This window comes from Heptranchias perlo, chromosome 13 (genome assembly GCF_035084215.1).
Source record: "Heptranchias perlo isolate sHepPer1 chromosome 13, sHepPer1.hap1, whole genome shotgun sequence".
NCBI lineage: Eukaryota > Metazoa > Chordata > Chondrichthyes > Hexanchiformes > Hexanchidae > Heptranchias > Heptranchias perlo.
Window position 1 is genome coordinate 49,965,830 of NC_090337.1, and position 23,432 is coordinate 49,989,261.

General features: G+C 38.2%; 1 protein-coding gene across 3 annotated transcripts in view; it reads left to right on the top strand.

The window, feature by feature from the left end:
- cab39 (calcium binding protein 39) overlaps window positions 1-19,576 on the top strand; it is a 70,056-nt gene extending 50,480 nt beyond the window's left edge. For all 3 annotated transcript variants that reach the window (XM_067995450.1, XM_067995451.1, XM_067995452.1), the window contains 7 exons: window positions 876-1,040; window positions 6,121-6,239; window positions 7,908-8,076; window positions 8,403-8,462; window positions 13,362-13,427; window positions 15,445-15,588; window positions 16,491-19,576. In XM_067995450.1, coding sequence (XP_067851551.1) covers window positions 876-1,040; window positions 6,121-6,239; window positions 7,908-8,076; window positions 8,403-8,462; window positions 13,362-13,427; window positions 15,445-15,588; window positions 16,491-16,679 — 912 coding nt within the window. In that variant the 3' untranslated portion in view covers window positions 16,680-19,576. The remainder of the gene's footprint in view (window positions 1-875; window positions 1,041-6,120; window positions 6,240-7,907; window positions 8,077-8,402; window positions 8,463-13,361; window positions 13,428-15,444; window positions 15,589-16,490) is intronic.
- Window positions 19,577-23,432: the final 3,856 nt, after the last annotated feature.

Here is a 23,432-nt window from a genome sequence, read left to right on the forward strand (position 1 = left end):
TTTAGTTTTGTTTTTTCTTAAAGTGGTACACTATCTCAATTGCTGCAATAAAGATAACCAAGTCTGCTTTCCTATTGGTTTACAGAAATATTTGCAATTTTATTGAGACTAATCCCCATTGATAAATCTTTCCTATGATTTGGACGGAAAAGGGAATTATGCCCCTTCAAAAATCCTTGAAAACCTTATCCTCCCTTCCTAGAATTAATGGGCCTACAAAATGTAATATTGTACGATTGATTTTTTTTTTGTTACCATTTGCTCATGACTTAATTGACACCAAGGGATTGAAAGTCAATTACACGTTTAAATAAAATTCCTATATTAAACTATTTGTGGGAGACATTTTTTTAAAATTCCATACTTTAGGCACTCCAATGCATGATGTCATTCTCGAGCTTAAGATCATGGGTCAGTGGCCTGCTTATTGATTTCAATACTACTAGGAGAGGCACAAGTCAACCCAAGATAACTTGCCTCTTTCTCTTATTTCTGCCCTATGAGCAGCTCCTTGCTTTGTCCATCCTCTTGATGGCCTCACAGAAAAAGGAATCACCTTTTACTGCATTGTAGACCTAAATTCTTGACTTAATATTCAAGGTAGTATAGCTGAGGACCAATGAATCTGTTACTGGTTGCTCAAATTAATAAATGACACTTTCCTGTCTGACTGGAAAACCAATGTTTTAACAGCTATTAAAACCACCAGAATCGTTCAGGAGGGGAATCTAAGAGACATTAAAAGTGTCTTGTAGTGTTTGAGACTTTCAGATGTGTAACATTGCTTTAAGCTTCAGTAGTTTTATACTTCAGTGAACTTAAGATATTGGCCTGTAAGAGTGCATCTGTCTTCTAAACCTTTGCTTTCTATCTAGGCCACAGAAGAGGTGTCAAAGAATCTGGTAGCAATGAAGGAGATCTTGTATGGCACAAATGAGAAGGAACCCCAGACTGAGACGGTGGCACAGCTGGCTCAGGAGCTGTACAACAGTGGCCTCCTCAGTACTTTGATAGCAGATTTGCAGCTTATTGACTTTGAGGTGAGAAGAAAAATGGTCTTCAAATGCAAAGTAATTTTTGTTTTAGAGGCGTATATATAATTAGGTTTTGTTCTGCCAATGTTGACAAAACTAAGATGTATTAAACACTCATTTGAGTTTGAGAGCATGTTTTCAAAGTGTTAAACTTGGATATACCTTCTGTGAGCCATTTATTAAGCAAGGAGCAGAATATAGCCCCCAGACATCCTTACAGATGGTCAGTAGCTCTTTTAGACATGCCAGAAGCAGGGTTCAAAATTGGCAACAGCTGCCTTGGCCAACATCTGTACTGAGTGATCGATCCGATGGATAAGTGAATGAAATTTGCTAATAGTTGTTCACGCTGTTATGCGGCAGAGTTGTTTTTCCACCAACCTGCCTTAAAGGGGAAGTGAAGAAGAAGCACTTTCAGTATTAAGGAGTTCCCTCATTATCTAAATCTATTTTCTGCCTCTTGAGAGAGCTTCATGCAAGCCCACTATTTCAGATTTTTCGTTAGCAGTGAGCTGCTATGATTAGTTGAAAACTGACTCCTAAGGCTTGTTTTTCAACACATCAAGACACTACATAGTGAAGATATTGGAATGACCAGGTCAAATATATGTGTTTTCCTTCAAGCAACTGTGGATGCTACATGAATTCAAATTCAGTGGGTGATGTCAAAATAAGTTGATGCCGTAAAGAGGTTAATTCTCTGATGGACTCTTTGCTGTGCAGGCTTGATCCTTCTCTAATTACTGGTTTACCTGCCTGTGTGCTTTTGATCGCTGCCTGTTTTATCTTTTGGGTTGCTGCCATGAATCAACTCTTCTGCTTTTGAGGAATCCAACGGAAAGGGGCTTAATATGGAAAAAGCACAGACAAAAGCCTGAAAGATGTTTTGCAAAGTGCACACTTGAGTGTTTTACCTTTTTTATATTTGACCTCTTGCTTCACCATAAAATGTTTGAAGGGTGGGACAAAGAATCCACTTTGATAAAATCCTGTTGCCTCTGGTACTGTGTAGCTAAAACAGTTTTTAAAATTGGTTGCCTACAGCTAATTGTTTTTTTTACATCCTTCAGTGGCTGGCATTTTAATGTGTGTTTCTAGTTAATTTTTACTTTAACTACTTGTGCATTTAATCATTTGAATAATTAATAGACAGTTGGGAGTAGGTGGAAAATAACTTGATACTGATACTGCTTTGCTATAATATTTTAATTGTGGATGATTAAAATCAGTTAGATTAAGTCATTAACAAGTTTTCTTTCCAGTAACAATAGTTCCAATATCCCATAAGTAAACACATTAAAACCATTTTATATAATGATGTGGAGATGCCGGTGATGGACTGGGGTTGACAATTGTAAACAATTTTACAACACCAAGTTATAGTCCAGCAATTTTATTTTAAATTCACAAGCTTTCGGAGGCTTCCTCCTTCGTCAGGCTTCCTCCTTCGTCAGGCTTCCTCCTTCGTCAGGCTTCCTCCTTCGTCAGGCTTCCTCCTTCGTCAGGCTTCCTCCTTCGTCAGGCTTCCTCCTTCGTCAGGCTTCCTCCTTCGTCAGGCTTCCTCCTTCGGAGGCTTCCTCCTTCGATTTTCACATCGTTCACCTGACGAAGGAGGAAGCCTCCGAAAGCTTGTGAATTTAAAATAAAATTGCTGGACTATAACTTGGTGTTGTAAAATTGTTTACCATTTTATATAAGGTTGTATAATCCAGCATTAGAGCTAATCATGAGAGTAATTAGCATTAATTACTTCAAGTAGCTTCAGCTTGTTCTCCAGTTTTTAAATGCTTAGAGTAGTGCTAGAAAATGTTTCCTCAGTCGATCATTGAGACACCAACTTCCAGGGAGCCATCTAGACCCACTTTAAAATTCGTAAAAGATGACTTCACTCAGTAGCCAGAAGACATGCCTCCATTTTCCTTCTAACTCTCTTATCCTTAATATACAGGGCAAAGCTCTGTTCTGTTTGACCCAGGAAAAACCCCAACATGCTATGTAAAAATTGTACATCTAATTGTCAGATTGCTGATGGCCCGGATTTTGCGCTAAGTGGCAAACAAATGGTGCCTGCCGCTCGTTAGATTTAAATTTACCCAGAAACTCTCCATGGGCTTTTGATCACCAAACTCCTGCAATGGGAAGTCGAGAAAAAGTGCACGTCCTTTCCCAGGCATCTCTCAGGTGTGTGAGCGGGGCAAGGAACTGTGTATCCCCATAACCAATCAGATTGAAGCATCATTCAGGAAGTGTTAGTTAGAATAGTAAATTCTATGTACAATCAGTTTATAGAAAGTGAAATAAAGAGAGGGTAAGAAATACTGAATTAAAAGACAGAGGTAAAAGAGACAAAGAAAAAGTAAAAACTTAAAGATTTAAATTGTTAACGTCCAACAACAATTAAATTTTGAAAGAATGAGACTCCACACATGTAAAAGTAAATTTTCAGTGCCAGAGAGGTTGTTTGGCAGTCATTAAGACTTAGCACACTCTTAAAGTTTTGGTTAGACTTAAACAGGATGTGCCTTTTTCTGGCAAAAATAATTAGTTTCCAGCAGGGCAGTGCAGCAACTTTGTGCCGTTGCAGCCATTTGAACGGCGAGCTGTCATTGTCGCACAGCTCTGAGGAGCAGGGCAACTGGTAAAGCAACTTCTGGATTTCCGCGTTCGATTGCGCATGTCACTTACTGGAAATTGCTATTCCATTTGCCCTGAAATAACGATGAGCCCTGTTAGGATCGCCGTTATTTCCAGAGCAAATTCCGGGTTATCGTCTTATTACAAGCCCAGCTTTAGACTTTGGGCTCTGATATAAAGCCAGATTTTGCTGTCAGAATAATAGTGACGCTAATGGTGTTTGCCATTTTTTATGCACAAATGGTACAGCACCTTCAGGTGAGGAGCAGATGTGCGGTTAAACACGGATATACAAATGTTGCTGTTTGAATTGGGCCGCTCTACCGTTAGCTTCGCAAAAACAGCATTTCACTGTCTGTCACCATTGAGATGCATTGAATGTCAAAGTTGCTGTATTTGTGTGATAAATACGAATTAAACTCGCCACAGAAAGTTAAGTCTTGTCCATTTCAGTCTAAGTACCCTTTTAATAATGTAATGTGTTAATTATTGCCAGTCAACCTCTCTGGCACTGAAAATTAACTATTACAAGTTTGGATTCTCATTGCTTCAGATTTTAATTGTTGCCGGAGATTTTAAAAATGTAAAATTTTAAATTAATTTTTTTTACTTTTTTCTCTTTTTTTAATCCAATCTTTCTTTACTCCCTTTATTTCTCTTCCAGTACCTGATTTGACATTGATTTCATACACTCCAATCTACACTTCCTTCTTAGTCCTTGCGCTGTTAATTTCACAATCCTTCAGTCTGTTAAGGAGATACACAGTTGCTTGCCCTGATCACTCGGGTCCTCGATGCCCTGTTTCCCTCACTGCAACATTATCAGCTCACACTTTCAGCAACTTGCCATGCAAAAAATTTAAAAACCTAATGTGTAAGGCCAAGTCGATCTAATGGCAGTCACTATTAGATGCCCTGCAGCAGCAAAATTTGGCCCATTGAGTCAGATCACGAGTGTTGATGTGTCACTCCCCTCCCAGTCATTCATGATGGGCATTGGTGGGTTCTATACAGAACCCATTGATTTTGAAGCCTTCGTTAATTGGTGATTCTGAACTAGAGACCACTAGTGCTAGAATCATGTTTTAAAGTTTTATTATAATTTTGAAGATGATTTAGGTACCTAAATTGTATCCAGGTCTTGTCATAATCTCTGGCTATTAGATTTAGGTAATGGGGGAACCCCTTAATACTGTGATTGCTTTCCTTTTTAAGGCAGGTTTGTGGCAAAAATCACCAAAAAGTTAGTATGCAGGTAAAGCAAGTGATTAGGAAGGCAAATGGAATGTTGTCATTTATTGCAAGGGGAATGGAATATAAAAGTAGAGATGTTTTACTACAGTTGTACAGGGCATTGGTGAGACCACATCTAGAATACTGTGTGCAGTTTTGGTCTCCTTATTTAAGAAAGGACATAATTGCTTTGGAGGCGGTTCAGAGAAGGTTTACTCGACTGAATCCTGGGATGAGAGAGTTATATGAGGAAAAGTTGGACAAGATGGGCCTGTATACACTGGCGTTTAGAAGAATGAGAGGTGATCTTATTGTAACATATAAAATCCTGAGGGGACTAGAAGGAGTAAATGCTGAGGGGATGTTTCCCCTTGTGGGAGAGACTAGAACTAGGGGCCACAGTTTAAAAATAAGGGGTCTCCCATTTAAGTCGGAGATGAGGAGAAATTTTTTCTGAGGGTCATAAGTCTGTGAAACTCCCTTCCCCCAGAGAGCGGTGGAGGCAGGGTCAATGAATATTTTTAAGGCTGAGTCAGATGGATTCCTGATTAACAAGGGAGTCAAAGGTTATAGTAGGTAGACGGGAAAGTAGTGTTGAGGTCACATTCAGATCAGCCATGATCTTATCAAATGGCAGAGCAGGCTCGAGGGACTGAATGGCCTACTCCTGCTCTTAATTCGTATGTTCGTAAATCAATTCTGCCGCACAACAACATGAACAAATATTAGCACATTTCATTCACTTATCCATCGGATTGGTTGCTCTGTATAGATGTCGGCCAAGGCAGCCGTTCCCGTGTTATTTTACGCTACGTGATGCTTCCGGCATTCCTCCATTGAGAAACCTTTTATAGTGTAAAGGGTTTTTGATAAACATCGGTGTATGAGTGAAAGAAAGTTAGACCTAGGAACCTAGTAGTCGAGTTTCTGTCTTTGCATGGATTGCAAGTTATTATGTGGTGGAGGGTGGTGTAAGTGTTGCGATTTTAGTGGGACGAGGGTGGCAAAGTTGAACTTTTCTATATTTAGCACAATAAAATTAACATTAATATTACATTATCTGTGCTACAGCCCTTGGTTATTTGCCAGAAGCCAAAACTTTTGAATAAGAGCAAGTGGACTAGTATCACTGAGAAGCTATGGCATGCCTCCAGTCTTGATCCCTCCATTAGCTGTAGCTCAGGACCCACATATAATTTATTTTTCTTACTGTTCACAGGGCAAAAAAGACGTGGCTCAGATTTTTAACAACATTCTTAGAAGGCAGATTGGAACACGGACCCCGACAGTGGAATACATCTGTACTCAGCAAAATATATTGTTCATGTTACTGAAAGGGTGCGTAGAATACCTTTTTGTACATGTGTAACTCTTAATCTGTTCCAGATATTTTTGAATAATTTTCTTGCAATATATCCTTTTATTTCAGTTAAAGAGGAGAGTTGGCGAGGTTTAACCTGCAAAAATCTCAACAGTCTACTTTTTAAAATCTATTAATCACGCTTCATTTTCTGGGCCAAACACCACCTACATTGACATCTACATGGATTCCGAGACAGTATAACCCAACGGCTTGGCAGGCACAAGAAGATGGTGTAGCCAAAGTTGTGGGGTATGGTGTTTGGCTAATTACTGCTCAAACTTTAAATTCAAACACACTCCTCTTTATGTTGTGTAAACTGAGTGCTAACATTCTTCTAGTTTAGCCAAAGAAAGCTGACGTTCTTTTGAGATACTAATTTGGAATTAATTTATAACCTATTCAATTCACAGTTGACTTTTTAAACTGCTGGGCACATGCTAGTTTGTAAATGTCTGTTTTTCAGGATGCTCATAACTAGATTCAAAAACTAGTTAAATACACACGTTTTCTGAAAAGTGGTTCTAAACTACAGTGTTACAGTGAATACTGCAAACCTACAGAGTGTAACCTCTATCTTGGTCACAATTATATATTCAGTTTTCCCCCCATCTCTTTTAACCCAACCCCATGCAAAAAAAAACTTGATATTACTTGTACCTAGAGCCTGCAATCTACAAATAATTTACGCTGGTTTCTTTTAACTGTAATCCTACTTATGTTCAAGAAACAGACTGGTAAGCATTTCTGGCAAGTGTTCCGGTGAAAGCAAAGTTTTTTTTTGTTACTAGCTTCCCATTTTAGGAAAGCTAGTTTGAAAATATTGGTGTATTCAGTGCATCAGCAATCATGTTGGTTGTGTTCCTCTTTTTTTTATAAAACAAAAAATGGGGAATGGGCTTTTGCTATTATAAGAAGGAACTTAGGAATCACACTTCCCAGAATACTAAATTCTACTGCTTTGGACAGGGTTTTGAGTATTAGCCATTCCAAAAACTCCTATTTTAATATATGAGGAATCCTGTACCATGACAGCTAGTCTAGGTTAGTTTATTAGGTTGAAGTAATTGTGTGCGCTAATACATAATTAAATTGGATTCATTTTAAACATTGTCCATTCTGTTCTACCTAGTTAAAATTTTTAAACATTATGAAATTAAACTGTCCGAAGTTAAATGCGTTGAAGTTTACTAGAGGCAGCGTTCCAGTGATGCTATAAAGGAGTTTGCAGTTTTAAGTCCTTATTGTTTTTTCAATATGCACAAGTGAAATGGCACTGTTACAATTTGTATTTCAGGTTGGCTGTTTCATAGAATTATATGTAAATGGCACTGTGGTCTCCTGAAAGTTGAAAGAAAATTTGAGTCTTTACTCATGTTTGCTTTGCAGCGCAGAAAATAGTCACAGAAGAGAGTTACACACAAGTTAATCAGTGGTCAAAAGTTCAAATGAACGTTTGCAGTGGAACTTGCAAAAAGCATTGTTATTTGCAAAACTCCCAACCTCGATGCATTAAATCAGAGTAAACCATACCAAAGTAGTGCAGTAGGGAAAAGCCATATTTGGACATCTGATGTAAAATATAGCAGGATATGGATAAAGTTGACCTTTGTGTGTTGTAAAGAATCTTTTTTATATTTTTATAGGTACGAATCACCAGAAATTGCTCTTAATTGCGGTATTATGCTACGGGAATGTATCCGACATGAACCATTGGCAAAAGTTATACTGTGGTCTGAGCAATTTTATGATTTCTTCAGATATGTGGAAATGTCAACATTTGACATTGCTTCAGATGCGTTTGCCACATTCAAGGTAGCTCACATATAAAATTTGAGTTTTTCTCATTGTTGAAAAATTACTGAAGGCTTTTGTATTTTTTGTTCTAGAGAAGGCGCAACATATGTTAAGCACGTAATGCAGATCATTAAACAATTTGCATAACTACAACTAATTTTTGCACTATTGAACAGTAGCTGCATATTTGGCACAAGTTTGACATTCCCTGAAATACTGTAAGGTAGCCCAGTTTTTGCTAAAATTGTCCTATCTTTATAAAGTGATTTAATTTTGTACCGTTGTATTTATTCTTGCTCTGGAAGTGAATTATAGTCATACTACAATGTGTTATTTCCTTGCAGGATTTACTTACACGGCACAAACTACTGAGTGCAGAATTTTTGGAACAGTATTATGATCGAGTAAGTAAAAAAACATTGTTTTAGGGAATGGGAGGTGACAAATTTGTATTGTGATTGTATTTTTACTATTTTTGTTTTGCCTTTTAAAATGGCACTTAAAAGACATGGTCCTTTTTTTTAAGAAAAGATCTCATCTAGCGTTTGATTTTTTTTTTTGTAGGGGTTGGAGGGAGGGAGGGGGGAAAAGGAGGTTGTGAGGGATCATTGTATCTTCCACTATCCAGCACTGGATTTGCACGGAGGATGTGCATTTCACAAAATCGTAAAGTTTAGTTTTTTTTAATGTGAAATAGACTGCAAGTTAGGATTTCAGTTTTAAATTTTCTAAAGGTCTGCTGAATTGCATTCTGAATAGAACTGTCCTTGGATGTTTTAGCCTTAATCTGAATTAACGCATTGATGGAATTTACACTGGTACAGCCATATTTGGCAAGTTGAAATGCAGCAAACCTTTTTTGTTCCGAGGTAAGTGAAATGTACACTGGTAGAAATGAGTTATCGTCCAAAGGGAGGACATTACAGGATACTGTCCCTTCAACATTTCGCATACGCAGCTGCATGATCTTCCCCCACTCCATATTTATATAGAAAGTCTTTTTATGGATTTGTCACCATCTTATTCTGATGAATCTATCCTTAGTGGAGGAATATTTTCTTCGTGATTGTGGATCCAAGGGGGTGCGTTTTTGACACATTTGAACTTCAGTCAGTTTATTCTTGCCGACATTCAATGATAGTCTGATCTGATAAGGCAAAAATAATGAGAAATCTATTTGTACTCTGCATAAGTTCCATTCGCAACCCCTCAAATAATGGTCACCCTATTATAGAAAGGATATTATTAAACTAGAAAGAGTGCAGAAAAGATTTACTAGGATGCTACCGGGACTTGATGGTTTGACTTATAGGGAGAGGTTGGATAGACTGAGACTTTTTTCCCTGGAGAGTAGGAGGTTTAGAGGTGATCTTATAGAAGTCTATAAAATAATGAGGGGCATAGATAAGGTAGATAGTCAAAATCTTTTCCCAAAGGTAGGGGAGTCTATAACGAGGGGGCATAGATTTAAGGTGAGAGGGGAGAGATACAAAAGGGTCCAGAGGGGCAGTTTTTTCACTCAAAGGGTGGTGAGTGTCTGGAACGAGCTGCCAGAGGCAGTAGTAGAGGCAGGTACAATTTTGTCTTTTAAAAAGCATTTGGACAGTTACATGGGTAAGATGGGTATAGAGGGATATGGGCCAAGTGCAGGCAATTGGGACTAGCTTAGTGGTATAAACTGGGCGACATGGACATGTTGGGCCGAAGGGCCTGTTTCCATGTTGTAAACTTCTATGATTCTAAGCAGTCCGAGCCCACATGCAGCAAGACCTGGACAGCATGCAGGCTTGGGCTGATAAGTGGCAAGTAACATTCGCGCCAGACAAGTGCCAGGCAATGACCATCTCCAACATGAGAGAGTCTAACCACCTCCCCTTGACATTCAACGGCATTACCATTGCCGAATCCCCCACCATCAACATCCTGGGGGTCACCATTGACCAGAAACTTAACTGGACCAGCCATATAAATACTGTGGCTACAAGAGCAGGTCAGAGGCTGGGTATTTTGTGGCAAGTGACGCACCTCCTGACTCCCCAAAGTCCTGCCACCATCTACAAGGCACAAGTCAGGAGTGTGATGGAATACTCTCCACTTGCCTGGATGAGTGCAGCTCCAACAACACTCAAGAAGCTTAACACCATCCAGGACAAAGCAGCCCGCTTGATTGGCACCCCATTCACCACCCTAAACATTCACTCCCTTCATCACCGACGCACAGTGGCTGCAGTGTGTACCATCCACAGGAGGCACTGCAGCAACTCGCCAAGGCTTCTTCGACAGCACCTCCCAAACCCGTGATCTCTACCACCTAGAAGGACAAGAGCAGCAGGTACATGGGAACAACACCACCGGCACGTTCCCCTCCAAGTCACACACCATCCCGACTTGGAAATATATCGCCGTTCCTTCATCGTTGCTGGGTCAAAATCCTGGAACTCCCTTCCTAGCAGCACTGTGGGAGAACCTCCACCACACGGACTGCAGTGGTTCAAGAAGGCGGCTCACCACCACCTTCTCGAGGGCAATTAGGGATGGGCAATAAATACTGGCCTCGCCAGCGACGCCCACATCCCATGAACGAATGAAAAAAAAGGAACATGAAACATAGTGGATGCCTGGGCAAGTATTAAGCACATGTTGGTGACTGTACCCTAGGCCCCAAAACAATGTGTATTTCTGGAGATTCTATTTGATGGCAACTTTCCTGAGCAAATAGCTTTTTTTAAAGGGATTTAAGATGTACGGTGGCCGCTGTATGTCGTGTACCGATCTCCTGGAACCTGATGTTCCATAGGTACTTGTTTCAGTTTCCCCTCCATCCCTAGAATCATCATCGAGCTTTGAGCAGAAGAGACAATATCATCCTGGTAACTTATCAGTTGAAAACTTGGTACTATGACGACCTATTTGAACTGTGATGGTCGGCACATGGATCCTTAAATTAGGGGGGGATCTCGAGCGAGCAAAGTTTACAAAAGTGGTGGCAGGGATATCTTGGTGAGGGCATTCAAAGAATTGGATGAATTACACTAGTGCTAAAAAGACCCATGTTTATTCATTATTGCTAGCTTTTGAAGTGGACATTTTTCTGGATGCCCACTTGGTCAAAGAACTGAGTTGTGAATCCAGAACAAGGCATTGTATGTGGTTTGGGCTTCGGGAGATCACGTGGCATAGGCATATAGTCACTGTGAGGAGGAAAATCAAAATGACCATGTTCTGTCATTTAGCCCATTTTGAATGATGGCCTATCAGTTTGCATGTGAAAAATGAAACATATTTAAGAATGAGACTGTACCAAAGGTAAGAAATTTGCAGTACTCTGAAAACAGCTGTTGAGAAAGTTACTATAACCTATTGCTAGGTTATAAAGTGTTAAATTTGTCTTTAAGGCAGAATTCCCCATGTAAGGTCACCCATGTTGAAATTATGTTATGGCTATTGGAGTGCACAAGTTATCTGACCAGCCTCCACAAACCATAATATTTTTTCTGAGCCCCTGGTATTAAATGTAGATACTAATATGCTGCTGCATTTTGAACCTTGCAATCATGTCCTGCCTCAATTCCAATTATTTCAGTATTTTTTAAATTTTGTGACGGGTTGTATTATCTTAAATGGACTAATGTAGCAAATTGAGGATACTTAAGAGATAATGTGCAATTTATATTCCCAGACAAAAGGATGATCCATTTAATTTGTGACACCCCCTTACCCATTTCAATCACATTTCCTGATTCCCTAAAATATGTTTTCATGAATAATAAATTAACTCTTGTCAGTTTCTCAGACAGACTGATAATTTATTATTTATATATGTTTGCGGAACAGGCTTGAGGGGCTGAATGGCCTACTGTTTCTATTTTCGTTCTCTGGCACGCTGTGTGTCTCTTACACACGTTCTGTCTCATCGGTGTGTGTGTGTGTTAAAATAAATATGTATGTATGTATCTTGCACGTAGTTGGAGTTTGAAAGTTAAGTAGAAGCACGGAAACACAAATCAATTGAAAACATTTTTGATTACGTGTAACCTTTGCAATACTGAGCTGTGACATGAAGTAAGACTGGGAGAATGCAAAGTATCAGAACAATGTGGAATAAACCTCTACATTATGAAGGACAAATTCTGTAATGATTTATCTCATGATCATATATATGTATTAATTTATAGTTCCACAATTCCTAGCATTTAACATTAATTTATTTAAAAGCCTCCCAACAAAAATGGGAATGCTGAATAAAGTTGCAAACTAAACCTGGAAGACAGAAAAATTGTTGGGTTTTCTAATATAAATTCAAATGTTAAATGTATCCACCCTATTCCAATGGAAAGCCATCTTCTACTATCTGTAGAGAAAGTTGATTCAAACTGTTCAAGTACACCGAACATTGTTGTGAATTCTTATACGGGAGTGCCCTCTAGTGACATTTGTTTGAATCCGTTCTTTCCCCTGGAATTCTATTGTGGAACAAAAGTAACAATCTTTTGGCTTGTTACTTCTGTTCCACAATAGAATTCCATGGCCATCACTATAACCAGTAATTGGCAAATTTTGAAATGCGCAGACCTGTTTTTTCTTTTTTGGAACGATGTCCTATTGTTACTGGTTTGGTGCTGAAACCCATAGTATATACCTTTTTGACTTCCATTTCTATCACATAATCATAGTTGAACATTAAACTACACCCTTACTAAACAAAAGAATTGGATTGAATTGGATATGCAATGGTTAGGCATGGCTCCCTAATGTATACTTAGGTTTTGGTGATGAGAAACAAGGCTTTAGTAAATGTTAAAGTTAGGAAAATCCAGGCATTATATATTATCCCTCATATCTATTGTGACATTTGTAAAAGTGCAATTGATCAAAAGTTTCAAAAATCATTCTGTTTTCATAGGCTGTACACAGAATAGGCTCATGCTTAGCGGCACTACATCTTGGCAGTATTATTCATTAAATATGTACCCAAGAAAGAATAAGTTACAAAAATAAAAAAATAACTTACAATTGAGTTGTGGAACAATTTTGTTGCATATGTTGCAACTTGATGCAAGTTTTTACAATCCCCAAACCTGGGGGAATTAGATGGCATGTGTACCAGTGCGCAAGGTACGTATATGAATAATCTCTCTCTTGCTGTCTAAACGTTGCAGGTGTGACCTCCAAAATGGATTTTTAAAATTTGTGCTTCTTTGGGAGGTTTTGTACAGCAGGTAGTATTTGCATTACAGTTTAAAATTAGAAGTTACAAGGCTGAACTGGAAGAGAGTTAATCATCTATAGCTTTCTTATTGCAGTTCTTCAGCGAATACGAAAAGTTACTCCATTCAGAAAACTACGTCACAAAAAGACAGTCACTGAAGGTAATTAAATTCTGAAGTTTCAAATGTTAGAGTATAATTTTTGATAACTTCGCTTCAGCAAAATAAATTTAAGATATGCAACAATGCAAAATTTTATGTCAAATGTACTACTATGAACATCTTGTACTATTGTACAGTTATGCCGCAAGTGTAAGGGTGCAGCCGTTGCAAATATTTGTTCAAATGCCTTGTTTGCATGTGTGGGATAGCTATTGTGTATTCCACTCGGGCTCTGAAATTACCACAGCCAGAACTCTAAGATCAGTATTTCAGTTTTGTTTTGGGGTTGGATTCAATTCCTTGTCCCAAGACTCATACACCTACATTTCTCAAAACTGTCCCCATTCTCATCAGTAAGGCCATATCCTGGCATTATTTTGTGCAATATTTTTAGTGCCACTTGGATGTAGTAGAGATGAACTTTGTAACCTAATTAAACTATATGGAATTTGAGGTGGTGCCTACAGAAAATTTCTGATTTTAATCCATAGTGATGTGAATTGTAAGATGGCAGGGTAAACCCCCTGGAAAAGTCAAAAGCTGCATGTTAATGATGTGATGTTTATTTAATGTGTTGGTGCTAATACACAACTGGAAAGTCCATCCAAGTCAATACCCTTGTTTGATCTTAATTCATCACCTCAAGCTACTATTGCCACTACGACCCATAACAGACCTATAACTACCAGTACTCCACTCTGTACAGTTCAAAATGCTCTCTTCAAACACAACTCTTATTTGGAAGGACAGAATCTATGTATACTAGTGCTAGGAGTACATGGTATGAAAGTTTTACCCACCCACCAAAACAGTTCGCTGCAATCCTAGTGACATGTTTTTTCTAAAATAGAGGAGGGGAGGGGGAGGTCCACAGAATTGGTGGTCAAGAGTGCCTGATCTCATAAGTAAGACACCTCTTTCCAGGGTGGGAAAGTTACTCTGTACTCTTGACAACACCGAGCAATTGCTGACTGAGCAGCATTGGGAACAGTTTTGCCTTCTCGTCACTGGGGAGCAGTCAACAAAATGGGAGTGAAATTAATTTTGAATTTGGGAAAATGCAAGTGAAATTTAGGGAAACCCAAGTTACAAGGGGAGAGATACAAAAGGGTCCAGAGGGGCAATTTTTTCACTCAAAGGGTGGTGAGTGTCTGGAACGAGCTGCCAGAGGCAGTAGTAGAGGCGGGTACAATTTTGTCTTTTAAAAAGCATTTGGACAGTTACATGGGTAAGATGGGTATAGAGGGATATGGGCCAAGTGCAGGCAATTGAGACTAGCTTAGTGGTATAAACTGGGCAACATGGACATGTTGGGCCGAAGGGCCTGTTTCCATGTTGTAAACTTCTATGATTCTAAAGTGAATTAAAGATATCTCATTAAGAAAAGTTAGGCATGGCCTGATGTGGGAGGGGTTACTAAGTTCCTACTCATCATACTTCACATTGTAAGTTACTAGCTTGCCCGTGTTGTCATTGGGAGATTCGCTGTAGAGGTTAGGTATGTAGCAAACAGAGAGGAATTTGGAGGAAGAAGCTGCACTCCGCTTCAGCACAATGATGGAACCTTGAGAACAGGTTTTCTGCTGGCCACAATGGCAAGGGATGGTGTACAACTGGAGGGGAAAATGGCCTGAGAAAAGTTCATAATTGTACAGTACAGTAGAAATGATTGCCCTTTGAACTTCCTATTACTATTGAACTTATCCTAATAGCTACTTTGTATACCAAAAGCCACGTGGTGTTGTGAATTTTTAAATGCTTAATTTTTTGCATGTTATTGGATTAGGTTAAACTCAACTGAAGATTGTTGCTTTTGCAGACTTATGATGGTAAAATAAAATGTTTTAATGGATTTATGTGGCAGATCAGTTCTAAAAGCTCAGATTGCAGAAATCATTTTGTAAAGGGGGAGTGTAACCTGTTGTACACATTGAAGCATTTTCTGCATTTGCGGTGTAATTTCTTCAATTTAGTCATCATTAAAAATGACTGAACTTGAATATTCACTATTATTTAGTTACTTGGAGAGCTTCTACTGGATAGACATAATTTCACCATTATGACGAAGTATATCAGCAAACCAGAGAACTTGAAGTTGATGATGAATCTTCTGCGAGACAAAAGCCGCAACATTCAGTTTGAGGCCTTCCATGTATTTAAGGTATTAGTACATGTGACTTGTCTGGGAGGGGGGGTAGGATAACAGGAAGTTGTAACGTAAAAGACCTTTTAATATCTCGGTTAAATGTCAGCTTCAGTGGTAGCACTCTTGCCTCTGAGTCAGAAAGTTATGAATTGAAATCTCACTCCAGGACTTGAGCATATAAACTAGGCTGACAATTTAGTGCAGTACTGAAGGCATGCTACTCTGTCAGAGGTGCTGTCTTTCCAAGGAGATGTTAAACTAAGGCCTCATCTGCCTGCTTAGGTGCAAATAAAAGATCCCACATAACGATTTGAAAAAGAACATGGAAGTTCTCCTATGTCCTGGCCAACACTATTCCTCAACTAGCAGCACTAAAGCAAATCTGGTCATTTATTTCATTGCCGTTTGTGGGATCTTGCTGTGCACGTTTGTCAACATTTACAACAGTGACTTCAAAAGTAATTAATTGGCTGTGAAGTGCTTTGCAACATCCCAAGGATGTGAAAGGGTCCATATAAATATAAGTTAGTTTGTTAGTTTTTTAATCGCAAAATAATTCAGCCATTGCTTTTTAGCCAATAAAACTGGTAAAGTACAAGTATTGTTTTTGTATTAGGTTGTTTTCATAAAAACAACCTATCGGCGCTCTAGGTTGCCAAAGGCTTGGGTTAAAGAGGAGGCCTATTTTAAAAGTTCTGTTAGTAACTGAATGGCAAAGGGTTTTGAGCTATCCCATGGATAGCAGAGCTCTTTGGTTGCTACCCAAAAAAAAAATTGCCAGTGTTTACAGTAACATTGTGTTAAGACTCACTTGCTTTTTAAAAAGAAGTCAGTATATACATATGTTCAGTTAGATTTGTCATCCTTGTTGAAGAAATGGTCATGCAAAGATGTGTGTTTTTTTTCTCTCTCTCTAGGTGTTTGTGGCCAATCCCAACAAGACCCAGCCAATTTTGGATATCTTGCTGAAAAACCAGACCAAACTCATAGAGTTTCTCAGCAAGTTCCAGAATGACAGGACCGAAGATGAACAATTCAATGATGAGAAGACTTACTTGGTCAAACAGATCAGAGATCTAAAGAGACCGGCACCCCAGGAATCTTAAAGCTATGTTATAAAACAGAACAGAATTTAAGCGACTGCTGTCTATTATTGAACATCAAGCACCCTTATTCGATTCTTATGGAATATTACTGCTAATCTGCTGTCCAGTGAACGGTTTATTTGTTTTTTATGTTTTGAAGTCAAAGATGAAATTTAGCTGCTGCTTTCCTGCGCATTAGAGCACAACATGGACTTTGTCTGAAGTTATTTTTTGTCATTGAAACAATGCAAACACACTGTCTTATGGTTAAGCGTAGGTGAAGGGGAACTTGGTTTATGTAAGCAGGTATTTAGAAATTAGAATGGGTCGATGAAGAAAGGATAACAACAGTAAAACCAAGATTGCATGCCTGGTTTTTAATCCACTTATTTGCATACTGTGCTGTGAGTTTGTCATGGATTTGATCTGTGCTGACATTTAAAGACATACACCATAGTCATGAGGATTAAAGTGCTGGATCTCTATGCTGTTGATTTTTCTTTATGAACTTGTGATATAATTTAGTTGGGAACATTTTGCTATGGTGTATGTTTTCTGAAGTCATTTATTAGCATTTGCTCACAAAATGGTTTGAAAGTGAACTCAACCCTAATAAGGGGTGGGGTGGGGAGAGAATTTAATTACTGTATAGAATTCTCTTCCTAGGGTGCAAAGCTATGCATGACTGCCATGGAGAAATCCAGCTTGCAGCATTGTGGTGGAGATTGTTCCCTGGTGCTTTGCCGACAGGTTTCCCAGTGAATAGTGTGTCACACCTATGACACTTTATCACTGACAAGTTTCCTAGTTAAAAATAAAGTTGAAAGATGAAATGCTGCACCTCCCCTCCAATAATTAGAGAATGCAGTGTTACAAGCTGGATTCCTTTGCATAGTTGTACACAATTCAGAATTCTGGCAAAGAATTGTAGATGTGAGAAGTTTTTTTTTCTAGGGTTGTAATCGTCCCCCTTAATGTATTAAGTAACTTTCAGGAGAATGAATGTCGGAAAAGGGCGGTTCTTATGGGGGGAAAAGAATGTACATACACCTTTCATTGGTTTATAGATTTTTGCAGGTAATTTTGATTTACAAGAATTGACAGTACATACACATTTAAACATGTTTTAGATATGTTAATTTTAATTAATTCTATTTTTCTGTTTTGGAGTTAGCATTGAAACTCTGCACTTCATTAGAGGGATTTTCTGGTTCTTTGTACATAACTCTTAGGCCGCTCAGTTCTAAAAATGATTAATTTGTACAGCGGAGGAATGTTATTGTATTAGTCTAACTATTTACTTAATATTGAGTTTTGCATATGAATGCTGGTATGTAATTTGAATATTTCTGCTGATCACATGAAATTGCTGATTAATATTTGCAGTAGAACAGCATTCAAAAGCCAATTCTGTATTTAAGCTATTAGCTAATGGGCTGCCGTGATCAGGATAGGCTAATGTATAAACTGGAACCCCAAACAACTAGATTTATGTTCACTAATAGTGAGGCCTACACATTCAGTTATTCAAGTTGGGACTTTTTAAAATTGGTTTAAATAAGCCTGCAGAAAAGTTCTTTGCTTATGTGTCCTTAACATAAACTTACCAAACAAGGTGGAAGCATCTAATAAATGCATTACTGTTTCTTTTCAATCCAGTTGATAACTTTCAGATCTTGCCTTGAAATGTACTTGAGCTTTTAGATTCCAGTGCAGCAGGTTTCTACAATTTTGAATCTCAGAAGTTAGTATACATTTGAAGGAAATGAGTGTAATTTTCAAAAACATCTTTGCTATAGTGTTTTCTGATAGGGTGAGATTGAAATATATATTGTAAATGTTGCACACTTAACAACCTAAATGTCAATATAAACTGACCACACTTTTAAGAAATAATTGTAAAACCACCTGGACTCGGTTTATTTTTTCCTCACTACAATTGCATGTTAAGTGGAGTGACTTTTTTTGTACTACTGATTGTAGAGATATTGTATTGGGATTCACTGATGTGAACTTAGCCATAACATCCAAATATTAGTCAACATTTTAAATTCCTGTCAAGTGACTGGCAGAATCAGATTAGTTGAATATCCATTTAACCATATCAAAAATATTTTTTAACACCTTGACCACTGCAACTTCAGGAAAGTAATAATGTAGCATTTTTTAATGTCCGGGAGGAGTTGACAAAATCGAGCCCTTGACTGAAACTTGTCTCAGCTTTACTGCCTTCCATTTTACACCTGGTGACTTAAGTCTGTATTCACTGTTGCTGTAATGTGTATACAGTTTTAGCCACCTCCATTCTTGCAAGTGCAGACTTGTTAAAGATACGTGTACAATCCTCATTGTATCTGGAAATGGTTGTTTTTGTTTCATTAGAGGTGCCCTGTGGGATTATTTTCCTGTAACTAATTCACCACTTGGTAGCTGCATAGAGTAACTCAACGGCAAGCTTTTAGTTCCTGCACTGGCTGTTTTGCAAGTCTGTCGTCATATTGAGAATTGGAATCCATGCATTGCTGAGTAATAACTTGCTGTGTAATCCATACTATAATTGGGTTGAAAATTAAAGCATGAGGTCACTTTAGGAAGATGCCAAATATATGAACATTTTAAGATATAGCATGAGTATGGTTAGAACATTTGTCAGCTGTGTTATTTGTAAGCATATATATGCAAATGATGCTGCAATTATAGGTTGTATGGAGCTGTTGCACTGGAATCTTCAAGTGTTTTTGAAACATTGCCCTCCAAAGATATTTCTGCAGGATTTGAGCACAGTTTTTGAATAATTAGGACTGCTTTACAATAGCAAATCTTGCTAACTACGTCCTGTCTCATTAGAAAACATCATTTAACGTCAAAACATCTGGCTGGCCCCAAGGATGCAAATAAATTTTGATTAAACATATAAATGTTCCTGTGTGTTTATTTTCACATTTTAATGATGTGATTTGTTTTGGCAAAAGTGCAGTTCAGTCTTCAGTAAACTGCAATTTTTAATGCTGAAGATGAGCTGTCAACAGCCTAAAATATCTAATGTGTACATTTGTCTCCACTTTCAGCCTCTGTTACTAAGAGGAAAGGATTACCTCTGATCTAAGGTATGATGTGGAATAAGAATCTGACACACTGCTTCAACATCATGTAGCAACTCATCTGATGGCCCAACAGAGAGTACCTGATTTGGACACCAGAGGCAGGAATTCAAACTCTGGGGCATTCAGTCTTTGAGTCCATTATTTTAGTACTAGCTATCAGGTTGCACTAAAGTGAAATTCTATATGCTTCCAGTAACAACCAGCAGAATACTTTATTTTTCCTTTTCCACATTAGATTGAAAGATGAGAAGTGCATCACACTGAATTACTGAGCAGTTTTTTGGCCCCTTACAGTCTGCAGCATTGAATTTGAATATGAAGGTTTGTATTATGGAAGGTTTATTGTTGCACGATAACTCAGTTGGGTAGAAACAGTATCTGAAACTGACCCTAAGCTAGTACTATATGGGCACCCTAACAGAAAAGAAATTACCCAAGCACATTTAGCTCCAATCAGAACTCCCTTTTCAGTATGGTACCAAGAACATTTGCTTTTTGCCATCAAATAAACAGTAGTGCAAATCATCCTCAGATTTCTGTTTTCTTCACAAAGTCGCACTTCTTTGACATTAACTACAACGCCGCCACCCTTCCCCCCCCCCCCCCCCCCCCCAAAAAAAAAGGTGTTTGCTAAAACCCTCATCCACGCCTTTGTTACCTCCAGACTGGACTATTCCAATGCTCTCCTGGCTGGCCTCCCATCTTCCACCCTCCATAAACTTGAACTCATCCAAAACTCTGACGCCTGTATCTTAACTCGCACCAAGTCCTGTTCTCCCATCACCCTCGTGCTTGTTGACCTATATTGGCTCCTGGTCTGGGAATGCCTTGATTTCAAGTCCCTACAACCCTCAGAGATGTTTGCGCTCCTCCAATTCTTGCCGCTTGCGCATCCCTGGTATTAATCGCTGCACCGTTGGCGGCCATGCCTTCAGCTGCCTAGGCCCTAAGCTCTGGAATTCCCTCCCTAAACCCCACTACCCCTCTCTCTTTTAAGACGCTCCTTAAAACCTACCGCATTGACCAAGCTTTTGGTCACCTGCCTTCGTATTTTCTAATGTGGCTTGGTGTCAAATTTCATTTGATTGCTCCTGTGAAGTACCTTGGGACATTTTACTACATTAAAGGCGCTATATAAATACAAGGTGTTGTCTTATTACAGGCCAAGAGTACTGCATGGTTCTAGACATGGGTTGAGGAAGTTACTACATGTGTGTACTGCAACAAATACCATTAATGATTTTGCTGTCACAAAAAATTCAGAAAAAGTCACCACTACATCACATAAAGTACACTATAGATCAGGATGAGGAAAAAATGCCTCATTATCCCAGAAGCTTTCATGTTTTTTGTTTAATAGGAAGGATGACAGGAAGAGTATGAGGGCAAGTAGAATGATTACTTGAGATCTAAGGAGCTTCTTGGTTCCTTTTTCGTGCCCCAACTACACAATTTCTATTTTTTCTTATTGGTTTTGTGCTCAAATGAGACTGAATTCCATGTTTTTTTTGGGAGACATAATTTTAATAGTTTCAGTTCTGTTAACATATTAAATTTTAAAATACTTGGATTCATGCTAAATCTTGGCATTAAAGTGTTTAAATCACAAAGGGCCTTTTCATTCCTTAGTCCCTGACTTGTGCCGAGCAGTCACCTCAAGTGGAATTTTTCCTGTTGACTATGTGCAAAGAAAATTTACAACTCAAAATGTTGTTTTTAGTTTAAAGGATTGGCCAAAAGTATTCACTGAAAAATTACAGCACCATGAAATAAAAGATGATTGAAGATAATGTTGTGGTAGTGCTGAAAAAACCCTACCATATAAAGTTGGTCCAAGGCCGTTCATAAACTGCGCTGTGTTCTTGCTGTTTGGTTTCTTATACACTATCATTGTAAATATACAATAGAGAATGAACTTCACGGTACTAGAAATTTCCAATCGTTTTTTTAAAAATGGTTGTCACGTTTTTCCTACTCTGTGTACTTTCTTGCTTTACATAACATGACCAGTTTTGGCTAAGATTGTAGTAAGGTTAGGCTGGAAGAAAGAATGCCTTAATGAGTACTCCAGTATATCCGTTACAATACAGTTTATGTATTGCAAGAAATATCCAAACATGACCTTTTGTGAATTTTATGTTCTGATTTTCACAATATATTGTGGCAGGAGTATTGCAGGATACTGCCTAAAAAGTAAAAAATATAATAAGAACCACATTTGAAGTATTCTGGTGACCCAAATTGTATTAATACAGTTTAGGACACTTTCTGATGCATTTTGAACCATCAGAAAGAACTGAAATCAGATGTCTGGTCAGCTCATTTCCAACCTGTATTTTTGTCTTTATGTCTGGTTGCACTAGCACTCACCTGTAAATCCATACAATAATCCCTTAGTTCAACCCAGAGAAACAACCTCATGCTGATATATTTACCAGATGTTATGCATGCTTTATGACTTTCCTGTAAGAAAGTACTGGAGGTCGTTACGTTTGTGTTGGTTGCCAAGCGAAAGGATGGTTTATTAGATCATTTTTTTGAGAACTATTCACTTTTCAAATTTCAGTTGCAATTCATGATATAGTGGGAAGCTGAGAGAAAGGTGATAGCTTGGTCACCTTGTTTTTAAATATGTCATCACATTGCAGAACTGGAGAAGGATCATAATGTTTTAGACGAGTAAAATAGTGATGAGATGCAGGTTACAATGCTGTATAATTCATAGCATCAAAGCACGCAAAAATAATTTGAATTTAAAAATTTGATCTGAACACATACTGATTACATTGGCATTTTCAATTTAATTAACAGCAGTGTTCTAAAATATTAAGCATACAGTGCAATGATGAGATGTATTTTTTCTTCATTTAAAATTAAGGAAAACTAAATACTTTCCTGTTTCAGGCACCCAGCCTTGGTTGTGGAGAAAAGTTCCCTCCATTCTGTTTCAATGTGACAGCCCTGACTGCAGAAGAGCACCCTGTATTGCACTAGCGTGACATGACATTACATTACATTACTCTGGCCAACCATCACTTGTAGTGATAGCATTGCTTCCTGGGGTCTTGTGACATTAGTTCAATTCTCTGGCCAGTCCAGTTTTCTCTCCTGTTTCCTATGGAGCCACTCACACTCTGTGATGTCATTGAAGCAGCCCAGGAATGAAGGAGATCCAACATGAGAATTTCCACTGAAGCAATAAAAGAAAAATTCTGGGTTTTTTGTTCAACATTTCTACCCTTAAGTTTTTTATTGCATCTCTGCAAAGTGCTTTGGGACATTTTTCTATGTTAATGGTGATATATAAATGCAAGTAGTTACAAAATTCAAATATTATGTGTGCTAATGACTTGCTTATAAAACTTGATTATTAGTTGAAGACCTGGAGGGAGGTTTCCACTGGAGGGAGTCCTTGGTGATATTTTAAAGTTACAGCATTATGTTTATGCTTACAATAATTCCAATTTTTTTGCCTTCCAGCAACTCAACAAACTGTTTGACCATTCCTTAGTTTAGATTGTATAAATGTAAAAAAAAATTGTGCTAACTAGCCCTGATTAGCTCTCGTGTCTCCAATTGCTAAGTAATTACATCCTGTATTTACAGGCTCTAGTAGTTTACCAACAACCGAAATAAGACTAACTGGCCTATTCTGTTTTTGTTTTTGGAA